Here is a 22883-nt window from a genome sequence, read left to right as displayed (position 1 = left end):
TCAATTCAGTGTTAACGACTGAACCTTACAGTGATTCTATTCTTTGCAATTGTTAACACCAAGTGGTTCAATTAATGTAAAATGATTCTTTGCAGCTAGAAAAAAGTATGCTCGCCGGTTAATTAACATGGTACATATAAGGCGAAGTATCCATCAATGGTCGGATTTTACATAATTGTGTAATCATTTAGACAAGGATGTTTTATTCAACAACACATGGTTGTTGTCATCAGTGGTGTAGGAGCTTCTGATACTTCTTAATTGTCTGTTTAAGGTGGTTCCTAACACTACAGGGAGATAACTCTGTAAAGTCAGCTAAACATTTTAATTATGTTGAATTGTAAAAGAAATAATAAGCTTCTCAAAGATTAAAATTGGTGTTTGACAAACTGCTATATAACCAGTGTAATTTTTCTGACAAAACGGTTGGTTCAAAATTTTTTAAAAAAATTTTAAAGGGTCAAAGTAAATACTGTCAGAATTTTATCAAAATTTAACGAGCCAAATTTATTATAGTGAAAGTGTTAGGTACCACCTTAAGTTCATTCAAAGTATACGGTGGGTTTTGTGTTCAGAATTCTCAATCTTCAGTTTTTGGGCAGTGTTTTATTCCTGGTTTTCTTTAGTTAGTCTTTTTTATTTGGACATTTTGATATACAGACCATAGAATATGGGGTATTCATCCATGACAAAGAATGAGTATACAAACATATAAATAAACCACTAAAAAGGAACTGTGTTGTATTGCTGTTCTGTTAGTTGAAGTTTGTCCTTCAACACCGATTAACTCTCAGGTGACTGTAAGTTTAAGCTGGCATGTTTGACCAAAAGGTCTGTTTTCTTTGACGAAATATTTGTGATAATTCCTTAGAAAATTATAAACCCTTTTCTAAACCCAAAGTCTTTCTTCATTGACAAACTAAAGAGTGCGAGATTTTTTCATTTTAATTCAATATAAAAAAAAATACTTTAAAACAAAAAAGACAGTGTGAAAATTCCAACTGTATCTTCAAAACGAATAAAATCCATAACTATAAAAAAACTAGAGGCTCTAAATAGCCTGTGTCGCTCACCTTGGTGTATGTGAATTAAACAAAGGAAGCAGACAGTTCATGACAAAATTGTGTTTAGGTGATTGTGGTGTGTTTGTACATCTTACTTTACTGAACATTCTTGCTGCTTACAATTATCTTTATCTATAATGAACTTGTCCGTGTAGTTTCAGTGGAAAATGTTAGTAAAAATTTACCAATTTTATGAAAATTGTTAAAAATTGATTGTAAAGGACAATAACTTCTTAGGGGGTCAATTGACCATTTTGGTCATTTTACTTATTTTTGAGTCTTAATTTGCTGTACATTATTGCTGTTTACAGTTTATCTCCATCTATAATAATATTCAAGATGATAACCAAAAGCAGTAAAATTTCCTTAAAATTACCAATTTAGGAGCAGCAACCCAACAATGGGTTGTCTGATTCATCTCAAAATTTCAGGGCAGATAGATCTTGACCTGAAAAACAATTTTACCCCATGTCAGATTCGCTCTAAATTCTGTGGTTTTTGAGTTTTAAGCCGAAAACTGCATTTTACCCCTATACTCTATTTTTAGCCATGGCGGCCATCTTGGATGGTTGGCCAGGTAATTAAACACAAACTTTAAACTAAATACACCAATGATGATTATGGCCAAGTTCGGTTTAATTTGGCCCGGTAGTTTCAGAGGAGGAGATTTTTGTAAAAGATCATGGATATTTACGAAAAAGTGTTAAAAATTGACTATAAAGGGCAATAACTCCTAAAGGGGTCAACTGACTATTTTGGTTATGTTGACTTATTTGTAAATCTTACCTTGTTGAACATTATTGCTGTTTCCAGTTTATCTCCATCTATAATAATATTCAAGATAACCAAAAACAGTAAAATTTCCTTAAAATTACCAATTTAGGAGCAGCAACCCAACAATGGGTTGTCTGATTCATCTGAAAATTTCAGGGCAGATAGATCTTGACCTGATAAACAATTTTACCCCATGCCAGATTTCCTCTTGATTCTTTGGTTTTTGAGTTATAAGCCGAAAACTGCATTTTACCCCTATGTTCTATTTTTAGCCATGGTGGCCATCTTGGATGGTTGGCCAGGTAATTACACACAAACTTTAAACTAGATACATCAATGATGATTGTGGCCAAGTTTGGTTTAATTTGGCCCAGTAGTTTCAGAGGAGAAGATTTTTGTAAAAGATCATGGATATTTACGAAAAATGGTTAAAAATTGACTATAAAGGGCAATAACTCCTAAAGGGGTCAACTGACCATTTTGGTCATGTTGACTTATTTGTAAATCTTACCTTGTTGAACATTATTGCGGTTTACAGTTTATCTTCATCTATAATAATATTCAAGATGATAACCAAAAACAGTAAAAATTCCTTAAAATTACCAATTTAGGAGCAGCAACCCAACAATGGGTTGTCTGATTCATCTGAAAATTTTAAGGCAGATAGATTTTGACCTGATAAACAATTTTACCCCGTCAGATTTGCTCTAAATTCTTTGGTTTGTGAGTTATAAGCCGAAAACTCCATTTTACCCTATGTTCTATCTTTAGCCATGGCGGCCATCTTGGATGGTTGGCCAGGTAATTAAACACAAACTTTAAACTAGATACATCAATGATGATTGTGGCCAAGTTTGGTTTAATTTGGCCCAGTAGTTTCAGAGGAGAAGATTTTTGTAAAAGATCATGGATATTTACGAAAAATGGTTAAAAATTGACTATAAAGGGCAATAACTCCTATAGGGGTCAACTGACCATTTTGGTCATGTTGACTTATTTGTAAATCTTACTTTGCTCAACATTATTGCTGTTTATAGTTTCTCTCCATCTATAATAATATTCAAGATAATAACCAAAAACAGTAAAATTTCCCTAAAATTACCAATTTAGGGGCAGCAACCCAACAATGGGTTTTATGATTCATCTGAAAATTTCAGGGCAGATAGATCTTGACCTGATAAACAATTTTACCCCTTGTCAGATTTGCTCTAAATGCTTTGGTTTTTGAGTTATAAGCTGAAAACTGCATTTTACCCCTATGTTCTATTTTTAGCCATGGCGGCCATCTTGGATGGTTGGCCGGATAATTAAACACAAACTTTAAACTAGATACATCAATGATGATTGTGGCCAAGTTTGGTTTAATTTGGCCCAGTAGTTTCAGAGGAGAAGATTTTTGTAAAAGTTAATGATGACGGACGCAGGACGACGACGACAACGACGACGACGGACGCCAAGTGATGGGAAAAGCTCACTTGGCCTTTCAGCCAGGTGAGCTAAAAATATAATACAATCACAATTACTGTATAAGATCTTTCTAAAACAATAATGAGCAAAGGTTCTTGAGAAACAGAAATTAAGGTTTACTTCTATAAATGTACATATATAATATACTGTTTACATATTGCATACTCTCAGTGAATTTGTTTTGGTTTTTTTTTAAACAAGGTGTGATAATGGCATAGTTTGGTATAATTTATCAATGAAATTTAGACTGATTGTTTATGTCTATCATTTACAAAATTTTAAATAATATCAAATGAAAATAAAAGCCCATGACAAAAATAGCATATTTTTAGCTCACCTGGCCCAAAGGGCCAAGTGAGCTTTTCTCATCACTTGGCGTCTGGCGTCCGGCGTCCAGCGTCCGGCGTCCGGCGTCCGGTGTCCGGCGTCCAGCGTCGTCCGGCGTTAGCTTTTACAAAAATCTTCTCCTCTGAAACTACTGGGCCAAATCAAACCAAACTTGGCCACAATCATCTTTGGGGTATCTAGTTTAAAAAATGTGTGGCGTGACCCGGTCAACCAACCAAGATGGCCGCCATGGCTAAAAATAGAATATAGGGGTAAAATGCAGTTTTTGGCTTATAACTCAAAAACCAAAGCATTTTGAGGAAATTTGACATGGGATAAAAATGTTTATCAGGTCAATATCTATCTGCCCTGAAATTTTCAGATGAATTGGACAATCGGTTGTTGGCTTGCTGCCCTCCAATTGGTAATTTTTAAAGAAATTTTGCCGTTTTTGGTTATTATCTTGAATACTAGATAGAGATAAAAGATAGAGATAAACTGTAAACAGCAATAATGTTCAGCAAAGTAAGATCTACAAATAAGTCAACATGACCTAAATGGTCAATTGACCCCTTAAGGAGTTATTGCCCTTTATAGTCAATTTTTAACAATTTTCATTAATTCGGTAAATTTATGTAAATTTTTACCAAATATTTTTCTCTGTTACTAATGGGCAGGGTTCATTATAGATATAATTGTAAGAAGCAAGAACGTTCAGTAAAGTTAGAACTTCAAACACATCACCATCACCAAAATACAATTTTGTCATGAATCCATTTGTGTCCTTTGTTTAATATGCACATAGACCAAGGTGAGCGACACAGGCTCTTTAGAGCCTCTAGTTTTATATTCAACATGTGGAAAAAAAAGAATTTCTTTTGCGGAAATACAAAAACAACATTGCATCAAATACAAAAAGCTCAAGAAGGAATGTATTTTTTATTTGAAACTCTGTTCTATGTTATAAATTATGAATCTTTTTGAAACCAATATTTCCATGTTTGAAGCCAGATGGGGTCATCAACCACAATTTTAAAAGGGTTAAAATTTGCTTGTCAAAATCTTCTTCTTTTTTTAATAATATTGACTGCCATGATAGAAAGCCGATTGGGTTATTAATAAAAAAAATTGTAAAGAGAATGAAAAAATACATTATCTAACCTAAGTTTGGTTGCAACAAGCCCTTAACATGACTTTATACATGACATATTTGTCATGTAACACTGGTGACAAAACTTTTAAGGTAATGTTTCGGTAATAGAACATATATTATAGTGAGGACTACATAAAAGTTTTTTTTTTATTTGGTCCCTTGAAGAAATTTTGAACAAAAACATTATTTTAATTACATATATTTAGTTTTCAGTGTTAAATATGTACTGACATTACAAGATTTTTATACACAAAATAATTTGTATGATAACATTATGGTATAATTTCAGTTTGGAAAAAAAGAAATAAATTATCACCCAACATGGTTTATTCTTTAACATCAGATATAGCCATAAAACAAAGATAAATTACTCTCAAATAGATTTTAAAAAAGTACCATTCTCTAAAAAAAAAATTCCAGATGATGTATTACAAAAAACAGCTACTCAATAGATCCCTCACAACAGGCAACAAGTGTTGAATCTTTCAATTTATCTTAATTTATTTTTTATCAATCCAAATAACTGTCATACATTGAAGCAAAACATTTAAAAATTCATAATTAAGGAAAACATAGTTAAAATAAATAAACTACCTGTCATTTTAAATGAAATAAAAAAGTAAAACAAAACTGTTTATGAACTCTTCCATCATAGAAAACAAAAAATGAACTCAATACTCAATAATGAACTCAATACTATACTGGCATCATGCGTTAAGAAAACATAGTCAAAATAATTTTGATAATTGTTATCTCCCCTTAAACTGAACATTTGAGTTACAATATGTATTAAATTAATGCCTGATACTTCAAATGGAAGAATGTAAAACTAAACTTTTGATGATCTCTTCATCATGTAAAACAAATAACACCTCAATACTCAATAATAAACTCAATACCATCATGGCATTATACTTTTAATAGTAAAACATAGCAAAAATAATTTTGCTACTTGTTATCTCCCCTTAAACTGAAAATTTCTTTAAAATGAATGAATTGCAATATCTTCTTGAAATCTATCATTCATCATGAAAAATCATTACCAACATACTAGTCTTAGACAACATAGTCAAAATAAAGATGTAATTCAACAAATGAATAATCAGAAACCTGTCATTCCTGATAAGTTACTTGACATAAACATCACATAATGTATATGTTATCCAAGGAGTTACCTACAATAGTCAGACATGGCATCTCCTATAATTACCCAGTAAAAATAGTCCACATTACTGTTAAACATTGCACAACCATAAAATATAAACAATGTTAAAACATTATTACAAAAGTACAGGTAAAAATAGTTTATATTAATGTATAATAATTTGTTCTTTTGTAACAACTATTTTCATTTTATAAATTTAAACAGTGATAAATGCAATTGTTCTGTTGCTATGGCTACTAGAGGACTAGATCCGTCATCTCCTATGGCAATATGATTGACATGTTCAGCTTCTACTATAAGTTTTGCTGCAGGTTTTGTGAGATCTAAACTTTTCATGTCTTCAATGTCTTTCACTAAATACATATATACCACTCCTGAAACCAAATTATTACATACCATAGTTATAAATAACTAATATTTTATAGATTATATAGTTAAACACACTAGGAAATTGAGATCTACTGTACATTTAGAAATTATTGCAAGATTTTTCTCATTATTGGAAAAATTTATATCAAATTATGGTCAAAAATGACAAAATTACAATAATAAATACATGATAATTTCTGAATTTACAGTAATCTTCAATCTATATATAAAAACAAGATACTGCTAGTAAAAAATTATACATCCCCTTTTTTACATGATTTGAAAAGAATAAAGTGGATAAATAAAAAAAAAGTGGGTGTGTAATGGCATTTTAAGAATAATATTGTCATAGGGTGAAACTTTGCATATTTAATTCTTATCTCAGATCAGTATTTAATTGCCTTCATTAATTTCCTATAGTAAAAGAGTCTTAAGTATTTGTAAATTTATTACTTTAATGAACTTTCGCAGACGTCTGATTGACCGTTAAATTTAATGTATAATGCAGCTGTGTTTTAACTGTGTCATTTATAATTAGAAGCCATAGAATTTATGTCTCTGTTTGTTTATATTCTGCCCCTTTAGTTGTGTGGTCTGGGGAGGTATGACGATTTTATGTGTGAGAAAGTGATGAAAGAAGTGAAGGCCTTCACGTGAATAAAACTTACGTGGTTATTGTTGGTTGCTGTCTGTCATATTTGTTGGGTTTTTATGGCCCCGCAATGGATTTGTCAGTGACATATAGTTTTACCCTTGTTCGAAATTCCTTAATTCCAAAATTCCGTCATTCTGTCATTCCGCAACAAACCGTTATACAGATTTTTTGTCTAAACACCTTCAGATATTGGCCTGATTTTTGGTATGTTAGTTAACCATGATGAGTTACAGATTAAGTTAAAGTTTTGTTCCCTCAGCTAATTTTTGTTGAAATTATGGGCTTTGGACTTTGATAAATTGTTGAAAATCACAGTTATATAGACTTTTTTTCTAACTCTTTCAGATATTGGGATGATTTTTGGCATGTGAGTTAACTAAGATGTGTTTTAGATCAAGTTAAAGTTTTATTCCCAATGGCTAATTTTTTTCTGAAATTACAGGCAATTTTACAGCAATTACTGGCTATGGACTGATAAATTGTTGAAAATCACAGTTATACAGACTTTTTTTCAAAACGCTTTCAGGGATATTGGGCTGAATTTTGGTAAATGAGTTACTCATGATGAGTTACAGATAAAGTTTTGTTTTGTTCCGCCTTGTTAATTTTTGCCAAAATAAAGGGTTTACAACTTTGAAAATTGTTAAAAATCACAGTTTTACAGACTTTTTTCTATACACCTCCACATATTGAGTTGATTTTTTATATGTTAAACTATCATCATGTTTGGGCCCACATGTGTTATTGAAACTGCAGATTTTTCAACTTTTTGAGACGGGGCCATTCGTGTCGTTTTGACACATCTAGTTTTTACTTTATTGTTTTGTCATAAATAAGGATGCTATTTTTTTGGTTTTTAATTTTTCAGTTTGTCATGAGAACACCTTTTATAATTGACTATACAGTATGTGTTTTTCTCATTGTTAAAGACCAAACAGTCTCCTATAAGGCTTAAATCTGCTTTGTTATGACTCTAGGATAGTTGTCCTATTGGCAATCATATCATATCTCCTATTCATATCTTAAATAACTTATTTTTATATGTATTAATTCAAATCATGCATATTGAGGTCAAAAATATGTGGTGTAACATTTTAAATTATATCATGTTACATTTTTTCTCATATTTTGTCTACAAACCTCCTTGAGTCCCCAGTGCAAATAGGGGTCCTCTCCATGCCATACTTTCTGGTTGTCTCTGTAATAATTCATAAATATTCCACTTTCTATTGTAACTACTTTTACTATCTGTGACTTCTAATTCACCATTTTCTGGAAACAATATAATAAATATAGAATAATACATGGCAAAATCCGTATCGCATGCTGTATCACCACGAGAAACCAATATTAGTCCTGAGGGCCAAAGTATTATTCTGTTTATCATATATTTTAATAGAATCATTTCCGTGGGATAATCTTTTTTTTCTATTAAATGGTTGGAAATTATTAGAAAGAAAAAACATTATGATTGTGCTGTATTCAGTTTCCAGCCGACTTTTTTTTTAATAGACTTCAACACCAAGAAAAAAAATTATTGAAAAGTTTGCTATCTATTCTAATCAAATTTAAATCGTAAAAATTTCCCATTGGGTAATGGAAACAAACTTCACAAAAATTCAGACCAAATAAACAGTAAAACTTCTAATTGTGCCTTTTCTTTTCTTTTCCTTCATGAAAATCGATAGTAAAGTTCCTAGGTAATAATTTTTTGAAAATATCAATTTTAGTTAAAATGATAGGACATTTCTGTTAGTGTGAATGCTAGGAAATACAGCAACTGACGGTCATATGTGAAACGTTGACGTCATTCGCTTTATGAGGTCACGCCAGGTATGGGTTTGGCTATGCAATACGGGTTTAGCCATGCGATACGGGGTATGTGATACAGGGTAGGTGATACAGACTGGAAAAAGGAATCTTTATTAGATATACAAAATTGCAGTATTTTGTAGTAAATATATGATAAAAAAGATTAAAAGTGATTTTAGTGTTGCTCCCAAATTCAGATCAATGAATAATTTCAATAGTTACCATAGACAGTTAAGGAAAGATTTATTAGACATCTATACACACATGTTTAATTGTGTGTTTTACTTTTATAACACATCACGATGTACAAACAGGAGGTTTATGTAATTATGTACAATTTGGAGTTTAGTATGGCGTTCATAATCACTGAACTAGTATATATTTGTTTAGGGGCCAGCTGTTGTCTGCTCTATGGTCAGGTTGTTGTCTCTTTGGCACATTCCAAATTTCCATTCCCAATTTTAATTGTAAACTGTTTAAAAAGTCCCTTTCTATGTATTTTGGCATTGGCATAGTTACCATAGACAGTTCAGCAAAGATTTATTAGACATCCATACACACTTTTGTTATTGTGTGTTTTACTTTTATGACACATCAAGATATACAAACAGGAGGATCATGCAAGTGCAAACTGTTCAAAAAGTCCATTTCTCTATGTATTTTGGCATTTGCCCTTGTAACAGTTCAGTGTTTCTGATGTTTAGTTGTTTTCCTCTTATAGTTAATGTGTTTCCTCAAATTTAGTTTGTTATTTTTGCGTAATGGAATAATGCCTATTTATTGTGCCTATAGAACACCAGTATACTAGTATAGCCTTTATTTCTCTTACCCAGAAGACAGACAAGACAATCGTCTTTACAGATATGAGATTTAACAGGACAAGAGAGATTTGTTATGACATCCTTACATAGTATTATCTTACCCAGAAGACAGACTAGACATTCGTCTTTACAGATAAGAGATTTAACAGGACAAGAGAGATTTGTTATGACATCCTTACATAGTATTATCTTACCCAGGAGACAGACTAGACACTCGTCTTTACAGATAAGAGATTTAACAGGACAAGAGAGATTTGTTATGACATCCTTACATAGTATTATCTTACCCAGAAGACAGACTAGACATTCGTCTTTACAGATAAGAGATTTAACAGGACAAGAGAGATTTCTTATCACAACAGATTTGTTTGGTATCCCATCATTCCAAGTCCATCTATATAATCCTCCATTTTCTTCAACTACAAATACCTAGAGCAATAACAGAAATTATATTTTACCTCTACAAAATGTACAATTGCTTCATAAACGCTCAAAACAATTATCTTAGTCTGGGAGATCATGATTTATTTAAAAGTTGTAATTTGCTTTGAACAAGCTTGTTGGAATTGGGAATACTTTTATATTTGTTGTTTTTATCTAGTGTTTTTATCAGAAATGTTTTTGTGACTTGTGCTTCACTGTTTGATTTTAGCCAGTTGTAACTGATTTTTAATGTTTTTTTCATATGATGTGCTTTTATACCACTGATTAAGGGGAGGGTCAAACTATAACCACTTCTTTTTGCACATGTTCCAAGTCAAGAGCCTGTAGATCAGGGGTTTTTGTTGGGTCAAAACTGTTCTCATCTTTTTTGTAAAATATTTTTCAAAATATTTGGTCGTTAGTTTTATCATTTTTAACATTTAAATTGTTTCACATATTTCTGATAAGACTTTAATAGCATTTTCACAGTATAGTTTTTCTCATTGTAGAAGGCCATATGGTGGCCTATAATTGCTTATATCCACTTCATGTGAAATCTGCATGATAGTTGTCTCATTTGAAAGCATACCACCTTTCCTGTTTTTATAAGGACATTTTTCTGTCTCAATCAGAAATAAGTTTTTATGACTTTTAGGAATGTAATTTACTTCATTTGTATTAAAAATGTATCACCAGTAAAAATACCAAGTTTTTAAATATACATTTCTTTGACAGAGATAGTTGATTTCCATTTTACACTGCCTTTCTACTGATGACATTGTCAATATTTGATGTTGCTCCATGTTGAAGACCACACTGAGACTTTGAAATATATATCAACAATAAAAGCTTTTTTAATTTAAGGGTGATATATGAAGTTTTTGTGTCAAGAAATAAACTCCCTTTTTCCCATTTTTTACACCTGCCTCAGTGATCTTGTGGTTGTCTCCTTGTTAGCATTGTTAGAGGTTGTGCTGGATTAAACTTGACTCATAAAAATAAGTATTTGCTTCTTCTAAGCAGCAAAGTGGCCAGCATTAGAGATTAAAAGCAAAGACTGGTTAGCTCAAAAGTCAGAATAATGTGTCTGGGTAGGGTGATATGTCTCCCACACTGAGGCTGTTACTTTGTTTTAATAAAATGTAAAAATACAGCACAGCATGTCAGTCTGTAATTCAGTTGTTTTAGTATGCTGCTGATTTTTTTTTTTTTTGCTTGAATTGTTTTACATTCTTCTTCATTTCTCTAATTATTGTTTTGGGAGGTATCTTTCCTAGGCCCTTTTAAACCTTGATATGTGGTACGGGTTTGGGTTATTGTTGAAGGACATATGATTACTCAGAGTGGCTAACTTTTTCTTCATTTGGTCTCTGGGGGAGAATTGTCTCATTGACAGTCATCTTACAGTTATTTCATTTTGTCCTTAATATGCATTGTCACTGGACATTAAACATCCATTCATCTATGTTTTCAGATTCTTGTAAATATAAACGATATTTCCTCACCCTATCCTCTGTTAACGCTACATGTACAGGATTAGAATAGTTATCTGGTGGTTCTAGTTTACTCTCCTGGGTTACTGTCAGGCTGCCTTCGGTTGATACATGCCACACTGACTGACCTTGTACAAAACTACCATTAGCCACTGATGTAATGTATGGACCAAAACAGCTTAAAACATAGCAATGAAATGATATTACTGATTACTTTGTCATTAGTTTAGTTGATATGTTTGTTACTATAAAAAAAGATGTGGTATGATTGCCAATGAGACTACTCTCCGTAAGAGACCAAATGTCAAAGACATCAATAACTATAGGTCACCGTACAGCCTTCAACCATGAGCAAAGCCCATATGGCATTGTCAGTTATAAAAGGCCTGGAAATGACAAATGTAAAATAATTTGAACAAGAGAACTTACTACCTACCAACTATCATATACTAACCATTAGTGGTTCATTTTAAACTGACTTAAGGTGGTACCTAACACTACAGGAAGATAACTCTGTAAAGTCAGAGTAACGTTTTAATTACATTGTGTTGTAAAAGGAATTTGAAGCTTCTCAATGATCAAAATTACAGTTTGTCAAACTGCTATATAACCACTGTAATTTTTCTGACAAAACGGTTGGTTCAAAATTTTTGAAACTTTTATATTTTTGTTAAAATGTCAAAGTAAATACTTTGACAAAATTTTATGAAAATTAAACGAGCCAAAATAATTTTAGTGAAAGTGTTGGGTACCACCTTAATCACAAATAATTGCAATGTCTTATTTAGTAACAAAGTAAGAGTGATGAGTATCAATAATTAGTTTAGAATATGTACTACTTTCTTGTATATTCTTTTAGACCAGGCCTTGCAGTCATAAAACTTTCGAGCACGATTTTTGTTCTCAGACTCAAGAATCAACCAATCAAAAGGCTGGATTTTGTGTTTCGAGCATGATTTTTGTGCTCCGAGCACTGAGCAAAGTTTTATGACTTCAACCCCTGACACCAACAAGTGGTTAAATATGATAAGTAACGTTTGTTCTAAATAAATACACAACACCCATTCTTTCCATTCATAGTTGTGTTCCAAATATCAAATTAAAGAAGCCAATATTTCAGAGTAACTTCAGCATTAGCAGTCTATTTTCATTGAACTAGTATATAGTGCATTGTGTTTAGGGGCCAGATGTTCAAAGCCCACCTCTGTGTGCAGAATTTTCGCACTGTGTTGAAGACCCATTTGTGGCTTAGGGCTGTTTTCTGCCCTACGGTTGGATTGTTTCTCTTAACACACTCCCTATTTCCAGTCTCAATTTTACCTTGATTTCTTACCTTACTGAGTTAATTTGAAGATTGTAGTAGTCCAGTTCTGTAGAATTTGTCTTGGTCATGTCCGATACAAACACACCATAATCTTGTGACCCTGTTACTATCAAGGTATGACATTTACTGGACAAAAGTTCTGATACATCTGTACCTGAAATGTACCAAAAAGAGGGATAAAATAATTTACTAAAAATAATCAAAAAATTTGTTTGAGATTCGTCAAATATTTTTTTATTAAACTAAACCCATCTATCAGTGAAAAACCATATTAAGTAAATATTTTGAAGTATACTGATTGTTTAATATATTAAATAAAAATGTATAGGATGTCTACATTAAATTTTGTCTCCCTGTCAGAAAATTTCAACAGAAATAATAAATTATAAAAGAAATTAGGTAATGCTATTTATTCTATTTTCAGACTTCAATCATGAAATCTATGGTATATGGTATTTCCAATTTATGTTTTTGGTTATTGTGTATGATTTTTCTTTATAATATATAAGTTATAGCACAAAGTAAAAATCGCCTTTGATTAATGTGATAAATGATTCAAAATTAAATATCAACTTGTATTTTACCAGTTATAATTTGATTTAAACCTATTGGTGTCACCCATCCAAAGGAACCTACTTGTAATCTATTTTACCAGTTATATTTACACCTATATGGTGACAGCAACTGAAGGGAACATCATCATGATTATAACTTGTATTTATTTTACCAGTTATATTAACACATATTTGGTGACAGCAATTGAAGGGAACATTATAACTTGTATTTATTTTACCAGTTATATTTACACCTATTTGGTGACAGCAATTGAAGGGAACATACTTGTAATTTATTTTACCAGTTATATTTACACCTATTTGTGACAGTCTTCCAAAGGAACAGACTTGTACATTGTTTTAATTTATTTTACCAGTTATATTTAAACCTAGAATTTGGTGACAGCAATTGAAGGGAACATTATAACTTGTATTTATTTTACCAGTTATATTAACACATATTTGTGACAGTCTTCCAAAGGAACAGACTTGTAATTTATTTTACCGGTTATATTTAAACATATTTGGTGACAGCAATTGAAGGGAACATTGTAACTTGTATATATTTTACGTTATATTTACACCTATTTGGTGACAGTCTTCCAAAGGAACATGATAAGTCTTGTTATTTATTTTACCAGTTATATTTACACCTATATGGTGACAGCAACTGAAGGAACAGACTTGTAATTTATTTTACCGGTTATATTTAAACCTATTTCGTGACAGCAATTGAAGGGAACATTATAACTTGTATTTATTTTACCAGTTATATTTACACCTATTTGGTTGCAGTCGTGCAAAGGAATATAATAAGTCTTGTAATTTATTTTACCAGTTATATTTACACCTATTTGGTGACACCCATCCAAAAGATCATACTTGTTATCTGTTTTACTAGTTATATTTACATGTAGTGGTGACAGCCATACAAGTGACCCTCCTCTGATGTTTATGGACAAGTTTCAAATCAAGACCTTCCATTGCAACATTTTTCCAACAGAACACACTACCATCTTCATGTCCTGTTAACAGTTTACCATCTACAATTTTTAAAAAAATCCTTCTTTGAACATGTTGTAGGCATTAAGTTCAATTTGTGAAGAAAGAAATGATTTGATTCTAAATGACGAAAGAATTTAAAATAATGCAAAATATACATTACAATGCCAATGGTTTTTTTTCTACAAAATATACATTACAAAGGTTTAGTTATTTTTAGGTTATATAAATGTCCTTTCATAAAATCACTGACCAACTGTCCTTTTTAAGTGTTATATACATGTATAATATATACAGTGTATATACAAAAAAAAATGATAAAAAATCACCTTTTATAGCTAATGAAGTAACCACACTGTGTGTTTGATCATAATATAAATCAGCCATCTTCATCTTAGCCCACTCAATGGTAAAAGCTCTCTTATATTCAGCATAAATCTCTCTCCAAAATATCCATGGTAACTGTTTATATGACTTTATTAGACTTTTGTGTTCAGTTTTCTTTTGATTATATCCCATTATTTCAGTTAACATAAACAATGGAATCTCATTTAAACAACACATTAGCCAAATACCAAAGAATTTCTCCAAATTTTCAATCAGACAAGCCCACATTTTACATGTCCTTTTGGCTCTGACCAGTGATTGTCCATCCAAGCGACTCAGGATAAACATGTGAATTTCTTCTGGAATGTCTGATATAAATACCTCCATTTTATTTTCTATTGTAAATACCTATGAAAATATAAACAGTAGTAATAGAGATATTATGAGAAAATTATTTGATTCTGGTATGCTTAAATGTATACTTACATGTAATCATGGTAATTGAACTAGATGAATGTAAGACTTGATCTTTTTCAAATATCATGAATGAACATGTAACAGACAAACAATAGTTTTATTTTTTTTAATTTTTAGAGTTGAGTGTTTTCAAGGTATATAAGCTATAAGTATTGCATAAAATCACATAGCAGAGAACATAAAGAGATATGTTGCTTTGAACATAATCATTGATAAATCATGCAGGTCCCTGAATTGATCACCTGTGTTTTTTGGCTTTTATCCTTTCATCATGTGGATAAATGATTATTTTATTATTCTTAACAATATATACTGATGAGTGGCTTAAAAATACCATCAAAATGTTTTGTTTGTATCTGTCATATTTTCTTCAAATGCAAACTAATGCATTTTGCTGGTGGACTATCAGTCCCCGAGGGTATCATCAGCTCAGTAGTCAGTGCTTCGGTACTGACATGATTTAACAAACTTTACTTAAATTGTCTGTTTATAAATTTTTGAAATTATTACGAAACTAAGGTTTCAACTCCCTCAGGCAAAGTTGGCCTTAGACGAATTTGACTATCTATTTTAGGTATTTTTGACATGTAGCTCTTCAACGACGTTCGATACTTATACATCTTCGGATTTCAAATGTTTGGCTTTGAGCGTTCCTGATGAAGGTAAATCCAGAAAAGCGCTTCGGACGCAATAAATTATAAAACGTGTTGTTTTCCATTTTTAACATCACTGGGTTGATACCTCTGCTGGTGGACTATCAGTCCCTGAGGGTATCATCAGCTCAGTAGTCAGTGCTTCGGTACTGACATGATTTAACAAACTTTACTTAAATTGTCTGTTTATAAATTTTTGAAATTATTACGAAACTAAGGTTTCAACTCCCTCAGGCAAAGTTGGCCTTAGACGAATTTGACTATCTATTTTAGGTATTTTTGACATGTAGCTCTTCAACGACGTTCGATACTTATACATCTTCGGAATTTCAAATGTTTGGCTTTGAGCGTTCCTGATGAAGGTAAATCCAGAAAAGCGCTTCGGACGCAATAAATTATAAAACGTGTTGTTTTCCATTTTTAACATCACTGGGTCGATACCTCTGCTGGTGGACTATCAGTCCCCGAGGGTATCATCAGCTCAGTAGTCAGTGCTTCGGTACTGACATGATTTAACAAACTTTACTTAAATTGTCTGTTTATAAATTTTTGAAATTATTACGAAACTAAGGTTTCAACTCCCTCAGGCAAAGTTGGCCTTAGACGAATTTGACTATCTATTTTAGGTATTTTTGACATGTAGCTCTTCAACGACGTTCGATACTTATACATCTTCGGATTTCAAATGTTTGGCTTTGAGCGTTCCTGATGAAGGTAAATCCAGAAAAGCGCTTCGGACGCAATAAATTATAAAACGTGTTGTTTTCCATTTTTAACATCACTGGGTCGATACCTCTGCTGGTGGACTATCAGTCCCCGAGGGTATCATCAGCTCAGTAGTCAGTGCTTCGGTACTGACATGATTTAACAAACTTTACTCAAATTGTCTGTTTATAAATTTTTGAAATTATTACGAAACTAAGGTTTCAACTCCCTCAGGCAAAGTTGGCCTTAGACGAATTTGACTATCTATTTTAGGTATTTTTGACATGTAGCTCTTCAACGACGTTCGATACTTATACATCTTCGGATTTCAAATGTTTGGCTTTGAGCGTTCCTGATGAAGGTAAATCCAGAAAAGAGCTTCGGACGCAATAAATTATAAAACGTGTTGTTTTCCATTTTTAACATCACTGGGTCCATACCTCTGCTGGTGGACTATCAGTCCCTGAGGGTATCATCAGCTCAGTAGTCAGTGCTTCGGTACTGACATGATTTAACAAACTTTACTTAAATTGTCTGTTTATAAATTTTTGAAATTATTACGAAACTAAGGTTTCAACTCCCTCAGGCAAAGTTGGCCTTAGACGAATTTGACTATCTATTTTAGGTATTTTTGACATGTAGCTCTTCAACGACGTTCGATACTTATACATCTTCGATTTCAAATGTTTGGCTTTGAGCGTTCCTGATGAAGGTAAATCCAGAAAAGCGCTTCGGACGCAATAAATTATAAAACGTGTTGTTTTCCATTTTTAACATCACTGGGTCGATACCTCTGCTGGTGGACTATCAGTCCCTGAGGGTATCATCAGCTCAGTAGTCAGTGCTTCGGTACTGACATGATTTAACAAACTTTACTTAAATTGTCTGTTTATAAATTTTTGAAATTATTACGAAACTAAGGTTTCAACTCCCTCAGGCAAAGTTGGCCTTAGACGAATTTGACTATCTATTTTAGGTATTTTTGACATGTAGCTCTTCAACGACGTTCGATACTTATACATCTTCAGATTTCAAATGTTTGGCTTTGAGCGTTCCTGATGAAGGTAAATCCAGAAAAGCGCTTCGGACGCAATAAATTATAAAATGTGTTGTTTTCCATTTTTAACATCACTGGGTCGATACCTCTGCTGGTGGACTATCAGTCCCCGAGGGTATCATCAGCTCAGTAGTCAGTGCTTCGGTACTGACATGATTTAACAAACTTTACTTAAATTGTCTGTTTATAAATTTTTGAAATTATTACGAAACTAAGGTTTCAACTCCCTCAGGCAAAGTTGGCCTTAGACGAATTTGACTATCTATTTTAGGTATTTTTGACATGTAGCTCTTCAACGAGGTTCGATACTTATACATCTTCGGATTTCAAATGTTTGGCTTTGAGCGTTCCTGATGAAGGTAAATCCAGAAAAGCGCTTCAGACGCAATAAATTATAAAACGTGTTGTTTTCCATTTTTAACATCACTGGGTCGATACCTCTGCTGGTGGACTATCAGTCCCCGAGGGTATCATCAGCTCAGGAGTCAGTGCTTCGGTACTGACATGATTTAACAAACTTTACTTAAATTGTCTGTTTATAAATTTTTGAAATTATTACGAAACTAAGGTTTCAACTCCCTCAGGCAAAGTTGGCCTTAGACGAATTTGACTATCTATTTTAGGTATTTTTGACATGTAGCTCTTCAACGACGTTCGATACTTATACATCTGCGGATTTCAAATGTTTGGCTTTGAGCTTTCCTGATGAAGGTAAATCCAGAAAAGCGCTTCGGACGCAATAAATTATAAAACGTGTTGTTTTCCATTTTTTACCCCATGTTTCATTCTAGCCAAAGAATTTCTGTATTGTGATCTATGTCTATGAAGTCATACTTTTTTGTATTTGTATTTGATTTGATTTTCTGTGCGTTAATGCCCCTTTTTGGCTATTTTGTGGCAGCCAGTCTTATTGGTGGAGGAAGCCATAGTGCTTGGAGAAAACCATGGACCTTTGATAGGAAAACTGACAATCCTAGACAATCAAGATTGGAGTTGGGTACACCCGCATAAGCAGGTGTGAAACTCACATCTTCAGTGTTGACTATCTAATGATTACAGCAGTATCTAGTTCGACCACTTGGTTACCGAGGCCCATTTCTGCGGATGGAGTAGACAACTTATAATGACTGACAATTTCACACTTTACTGGTAAGAGCAATCTAGTTAAAACAGAAATTAAAGGAAAAATCAAAGTGATGAAAATTGCCGATGGAAAGACTGGAATACTACCTATGTTACATGCACATGGCTGACCTGAGAATCTGTCCAGCTTGAAGTTGAACTACAAATGTATTGATGTCATACAACAATCACTTTTTCATTGTGGCGTCAGATATTTTGTATCATGTGTATTATCACGTCAAAATTGTACGGGAACCTGTGTGATGTCCATTTTTGAATATTTTCATTTGTCAAGGACTCATTGCATGGAAAAAGCATGGTGACCCATTCTTCTTATTATATTTTTGAAAAGACCAATTGTCTATATTAAGATTTTACCAATAAATATTGACACATTCCCCATTTCCTTTCTAATAATAATAAATAAGCTTTATTTAGAGTCTGCATGGTATATAAATATAGACAAACATAAGCCCTTATGAGCTCAGTATTATTAATTAGTATCAGAAAATTCAATCTCGGGACACATACATTTACAAATGTATACCTACATGTATGATCTACCTAAAAAGAAACGATTATTTTGAAGAAAAAAAGGTATAACATTTAAGCAAGTGATTTTTTTATGTCACTATCCCAAATTTAGAACAAGGTCATCACCTGACAAGACCCGTTCATCCTATCAATACAGTTGTTGGTTCTGATAATTTTAGCAACACAATTAGAAAAATCTAATGAAAATCTAGTACAGAAAATGAGCATTACTGATGGAATGAGTGATCACCAGATGATAATTACAACTGTCAATGCAAGACCAAAGGTAATTAAGAACAAGCCCAGAAAAGTCTATCAATATAAGAAGGGAAATATGGAAAAAGTTCAAGAATATTTGAACAGCAAATATGAAAATTTCAAGGAGAAGATAACTGAAATGAACATCGAAGAGTACTGGACTCTATTTAAAACTCACCTTTTTCAAGCAATGGACCTACATATACCATCCAAAAATCTGACATCGAGATTTAACTTACCTTGGGTGAATCAACACATCAAGAAGATGATACGTAAAAAAGAACGACTATATAAAGTTGCAAAGAAATACCAAACTAAAGAGCACTGGGATAAATTCAAGCAATATAGAAAAGCAGTAAAGACAGAACTTGATATATCACATAAGAAGTATATATTTGATATGTTAGAAGTAAGTCCATCAACATCAGAAGCTTCAACAAACACACAAGACCAATACAGAATAGGGAAAAAGTACTGGAAATACATCAAATCTAAAAAGAGAGAAACAGTGGGAGTATCAACACTCAAAGTTAATGGAGAAATATTAGACAACAGCAAAGGAAAAGCAGAAGCACTTAATGCACAATTTCAATCAGTATTCACGATTGAAGACTTTCAAAGCTTCCCTAAGATAACTAAAAATGAAACATCAAAAATACCAAGCCTACACATTAGTACAGAAGGGTTAATCAAACTACTAAAGGGAGTGAACCCAAGCAAGGCAAATGGTCCAGACAATATATCGTGTAGAATATTGAAAGAGTGTGCAGAGTCAATATCACCATATTTACAGTTAATCTTCACCAAAACACTAAAAGATCAAAGTGTACCACAAGACTGGCTTATTGCAAATGTCATCGCACTATTCAAGAAAGGGGATAAGAGTCAACCGGTCAACTATCGACCAGTATCCTTGACATCAGTTCCATGTAAAATAATGGAACATATTATATTTAAACACATAATGAACCATCTTGAGAAGTATAATATACTTGTGGACTTCCAGCATGGCTTCAGAAGCAAAAGATCGTGTGAGTCACAACTAGTCATAACAGCAGAGGATATAACTAGAAATCTGGACAATAACCAACAGGTAGATATGCTCATATTAGACTTTAGTAAAGCATTCGACACAGTACCACACCAGCGATTGTTGAAGAAACTAGCATCATATGGTATCGATGGAAACATACTTGCATGGTTAGAAGCTTGGCTGACAAAAAGAGAACAACAAGTCACACTGGAAGGAGAAAGATCAAGTACTGCTAAAGTAACATCTGGCGTACCACAGGGAACAGTTTTAGGACCATTGCTGTTTCTCCTATACATAAACGACATCGGGAATGACATAACATCAAAAATTCGCCTGTTTGCAGATGATAGCCTACTCTACCTAGCAATCTCGTCAAAGGATGACTGCAAACATCTACAAGAAGATCTCGACAAAATGGTAAAATGGACAAAAATTTGGCAAATGATATTCAATCCTTCAAAATGCTATGTCCTTACAATAACCAAAAAAAGGAAAACCATCAACTTCAACTACAACATCAATGGTCATATCCTGGAATCAGTTGCATCAAACCCATACCTAGGAGCTGAACTCACCAACACCATGTCATGGGACAAACAAGTTAACAAAGTTGTCACCAAAGGAAATAAAGCACTAGGCTTCATACGAAGAAATGTTGGATCATGTCCAGAGGAAGTTAAAAAACAAGCCTATCTTGCCCTTGTCCGACCGCACCTTGAATACGCTTGCAGCGCATGGGACCCTCACCTACAAAAACATATTTATCAGATTGAGATGGTCCAACGCCGTGCAGCACGCTTTATCAAAAGCAATTACTCAAGAGAGCCTGGAACAGTAACAACTCTTCTAGAAGAATTAAATTTAACACCACTAGAAATAAGACGAAAAGTAGCACGTATAACACTCTTTCATAAAGCCATCCATGAAAGAGTTGCTATACCTATTCCAACGCACATTATAAAACCAAGAAGAACGTCGAGACTCCATCAACCGAACACTAAAAGATATGTACAAATAAGGCCAAATAAAGATATCTACAAATACAGCTTTTTCCCTAGGACCATCAGAGACTGGAATAAACTACCAGATGAACTATTAGAGATCGAGAGCAGTGAGGAATTCAAGACCAAACTCACCAAGCTCCTCTGTAGTGGCTAGCAACACAGACAGTCGATACTGGTAGAAAATGTTTTTAACCTGCACCTGTATATAAATTTCTAGCACAATTTTGGAACCATTTGTAAATATAGAAAGTTTATTGTCATGTTGGAGGACGTCAAAAGTTAAACCATACTTGAGTGATGGGTCGAAGTACCCTTTTCAAGTGACGACATAGCTCTCCGCTATGTCGTAGATGTAGATGTAGACCCTGGATCATTTGTACCGTATATATTTTAAAGCCATCATAAAATTAAATCATTTTTAAAATCTTGTGCATATTTTCTGGCACACCAAATGCAACCACAAATAACAACTGGCAGCAAGAGGGTTAAGGAATAGCTACCCGTGGTAGGCAGTTCCTGTTTACCAGTGTTTATATGTACATGTATGAAGTTAGAACGGTACGTTTTATATGACTTCGACCTCGGACATACATGTAAACATGTATATTTTGATCCAGCTCCAGATTACGTTAAACTTACACAGTTACTGCAAGGATATTAAAATTCAAAATGTCTGCTTTGCATTTTAAATTCAAATGGAATTAGACATTCGAAATACAAAATTTTATTACACATATTTTCTGGTTGGATATTGTAGGTAAAGGGGAAGGAAATTAGTTCAAATGTGTTGTAATTTGTTGTCGAATTTTTGCCAACCTAGGTACACCTCCATTTATTGGGTTACACTATAAAGACCTGAAAGTGGACCTGAAAGACCTCAATAGGCCTGAAGATAAAAAATAAAGATGGGTGTTCGTCGATTGGAATGTTTTAATGACATGAACGTGTGTCGGTTTCAATTTACACCTTCGGTGATAATTGGATCATTAGTCTAAATAAACATTTCAAATCTATAAATTGGATTATCACTAAATATGGTTAAACCTGGGAACAGTATATCTAATATATATGTTCCTTGTTAAACGAACGAAAACATTGCTCGGTCACAAATTCAACTTTAAACTGTACAAATAAAATATATAAGCATATATCAAATAATTAGTGAATTCACAAGCGACCAAATGACATAGAAGTAAACAACTATAGGTCACCATAAGACCTTCAAAAATGGGCTACATAATACAACCACTGAAGTACAGGTTCCTCGGACTTGGGACTGGCACATATACAGATTGTGGCAGGGTCATCCT

The 22883-nt window shown here is 33.0% G+C and overlaps 1 protein-coding gene across 1 annotated transcript; it reads right to left on the bottom strand.

Annotated features, from left to right (window-relative positions):
* Positions 1–4662: 4662 nt before the first annotated feature.
* On the bottom strand, positions 4663–22325 carry LOC134696086 (uncharacterized). Its single transcript, XM_063557679.1, has 8 exons — positions 22213–22325; positions 14733–15138; positions 14313–14444; positions 12857–13001; positions 11536–11701; positions 9895–10036; positions 8115–8246; positions 4663–6324 (listed from the first exon to the last, which is right to left on the bottom strand). The coding sequence occupies exons 2-8, from the start codon at positions 15115–15117 to the stop codon at positions 6134–6136; spliced, it is 1293 nt and encodes a 430-aa protein (XP_063413749.1). The 5' UTR covers positions 15118–15138; positions 22213–22325; the 3' UTR covers positions 4663–6133.
* Positions 22326–22883: the final 558 nt, after the last annotated feature.

Source organism: Mytilus trossulus, chromosome 14 (assembly GCF_036588685.1).
Source record: "Mytilus trossulus isolate FHL-02 chromosome 14, PNRI_Mtr1.1.1.hap1, whole genome shotgun sequence".
NCBI classification, from domain to species: Eukaryota; Metazoa; Mollusca; class Bivalvia; order Mytilida; family Mytilidae; genus Mytilus; species Mytilus trossulus.
Note: the sequence above shows the minus strand (reverse complement) of the source record. Positions and strands in the feature narration are given on the sequence as shown.

Excerpts from the sequence above, each read along its gene's own strand:
- LOC134696086 (XM_063557679.1), bottom strand. The coding sequence starts at position 15,117 with ATGGAGGTATTTATATCAGACATTCCAGAAGAAATTCACATGTTTATC. Across the intron at positions 13,002-14,312 it reads TATGGCTGTCACCACTACAT|GTACAGATGTATCAGAACTT; the intron begins GTAAATATAACT and ends GGTACATTTCAG. Across the intron at positions 6,325-8,114 it reads TGCACTGGGGACTCAAGGAG|GAGTGGTATATATGTATTTA; the intron begins GTTTGTAGACAA and ends ATTTGGTTTCAG.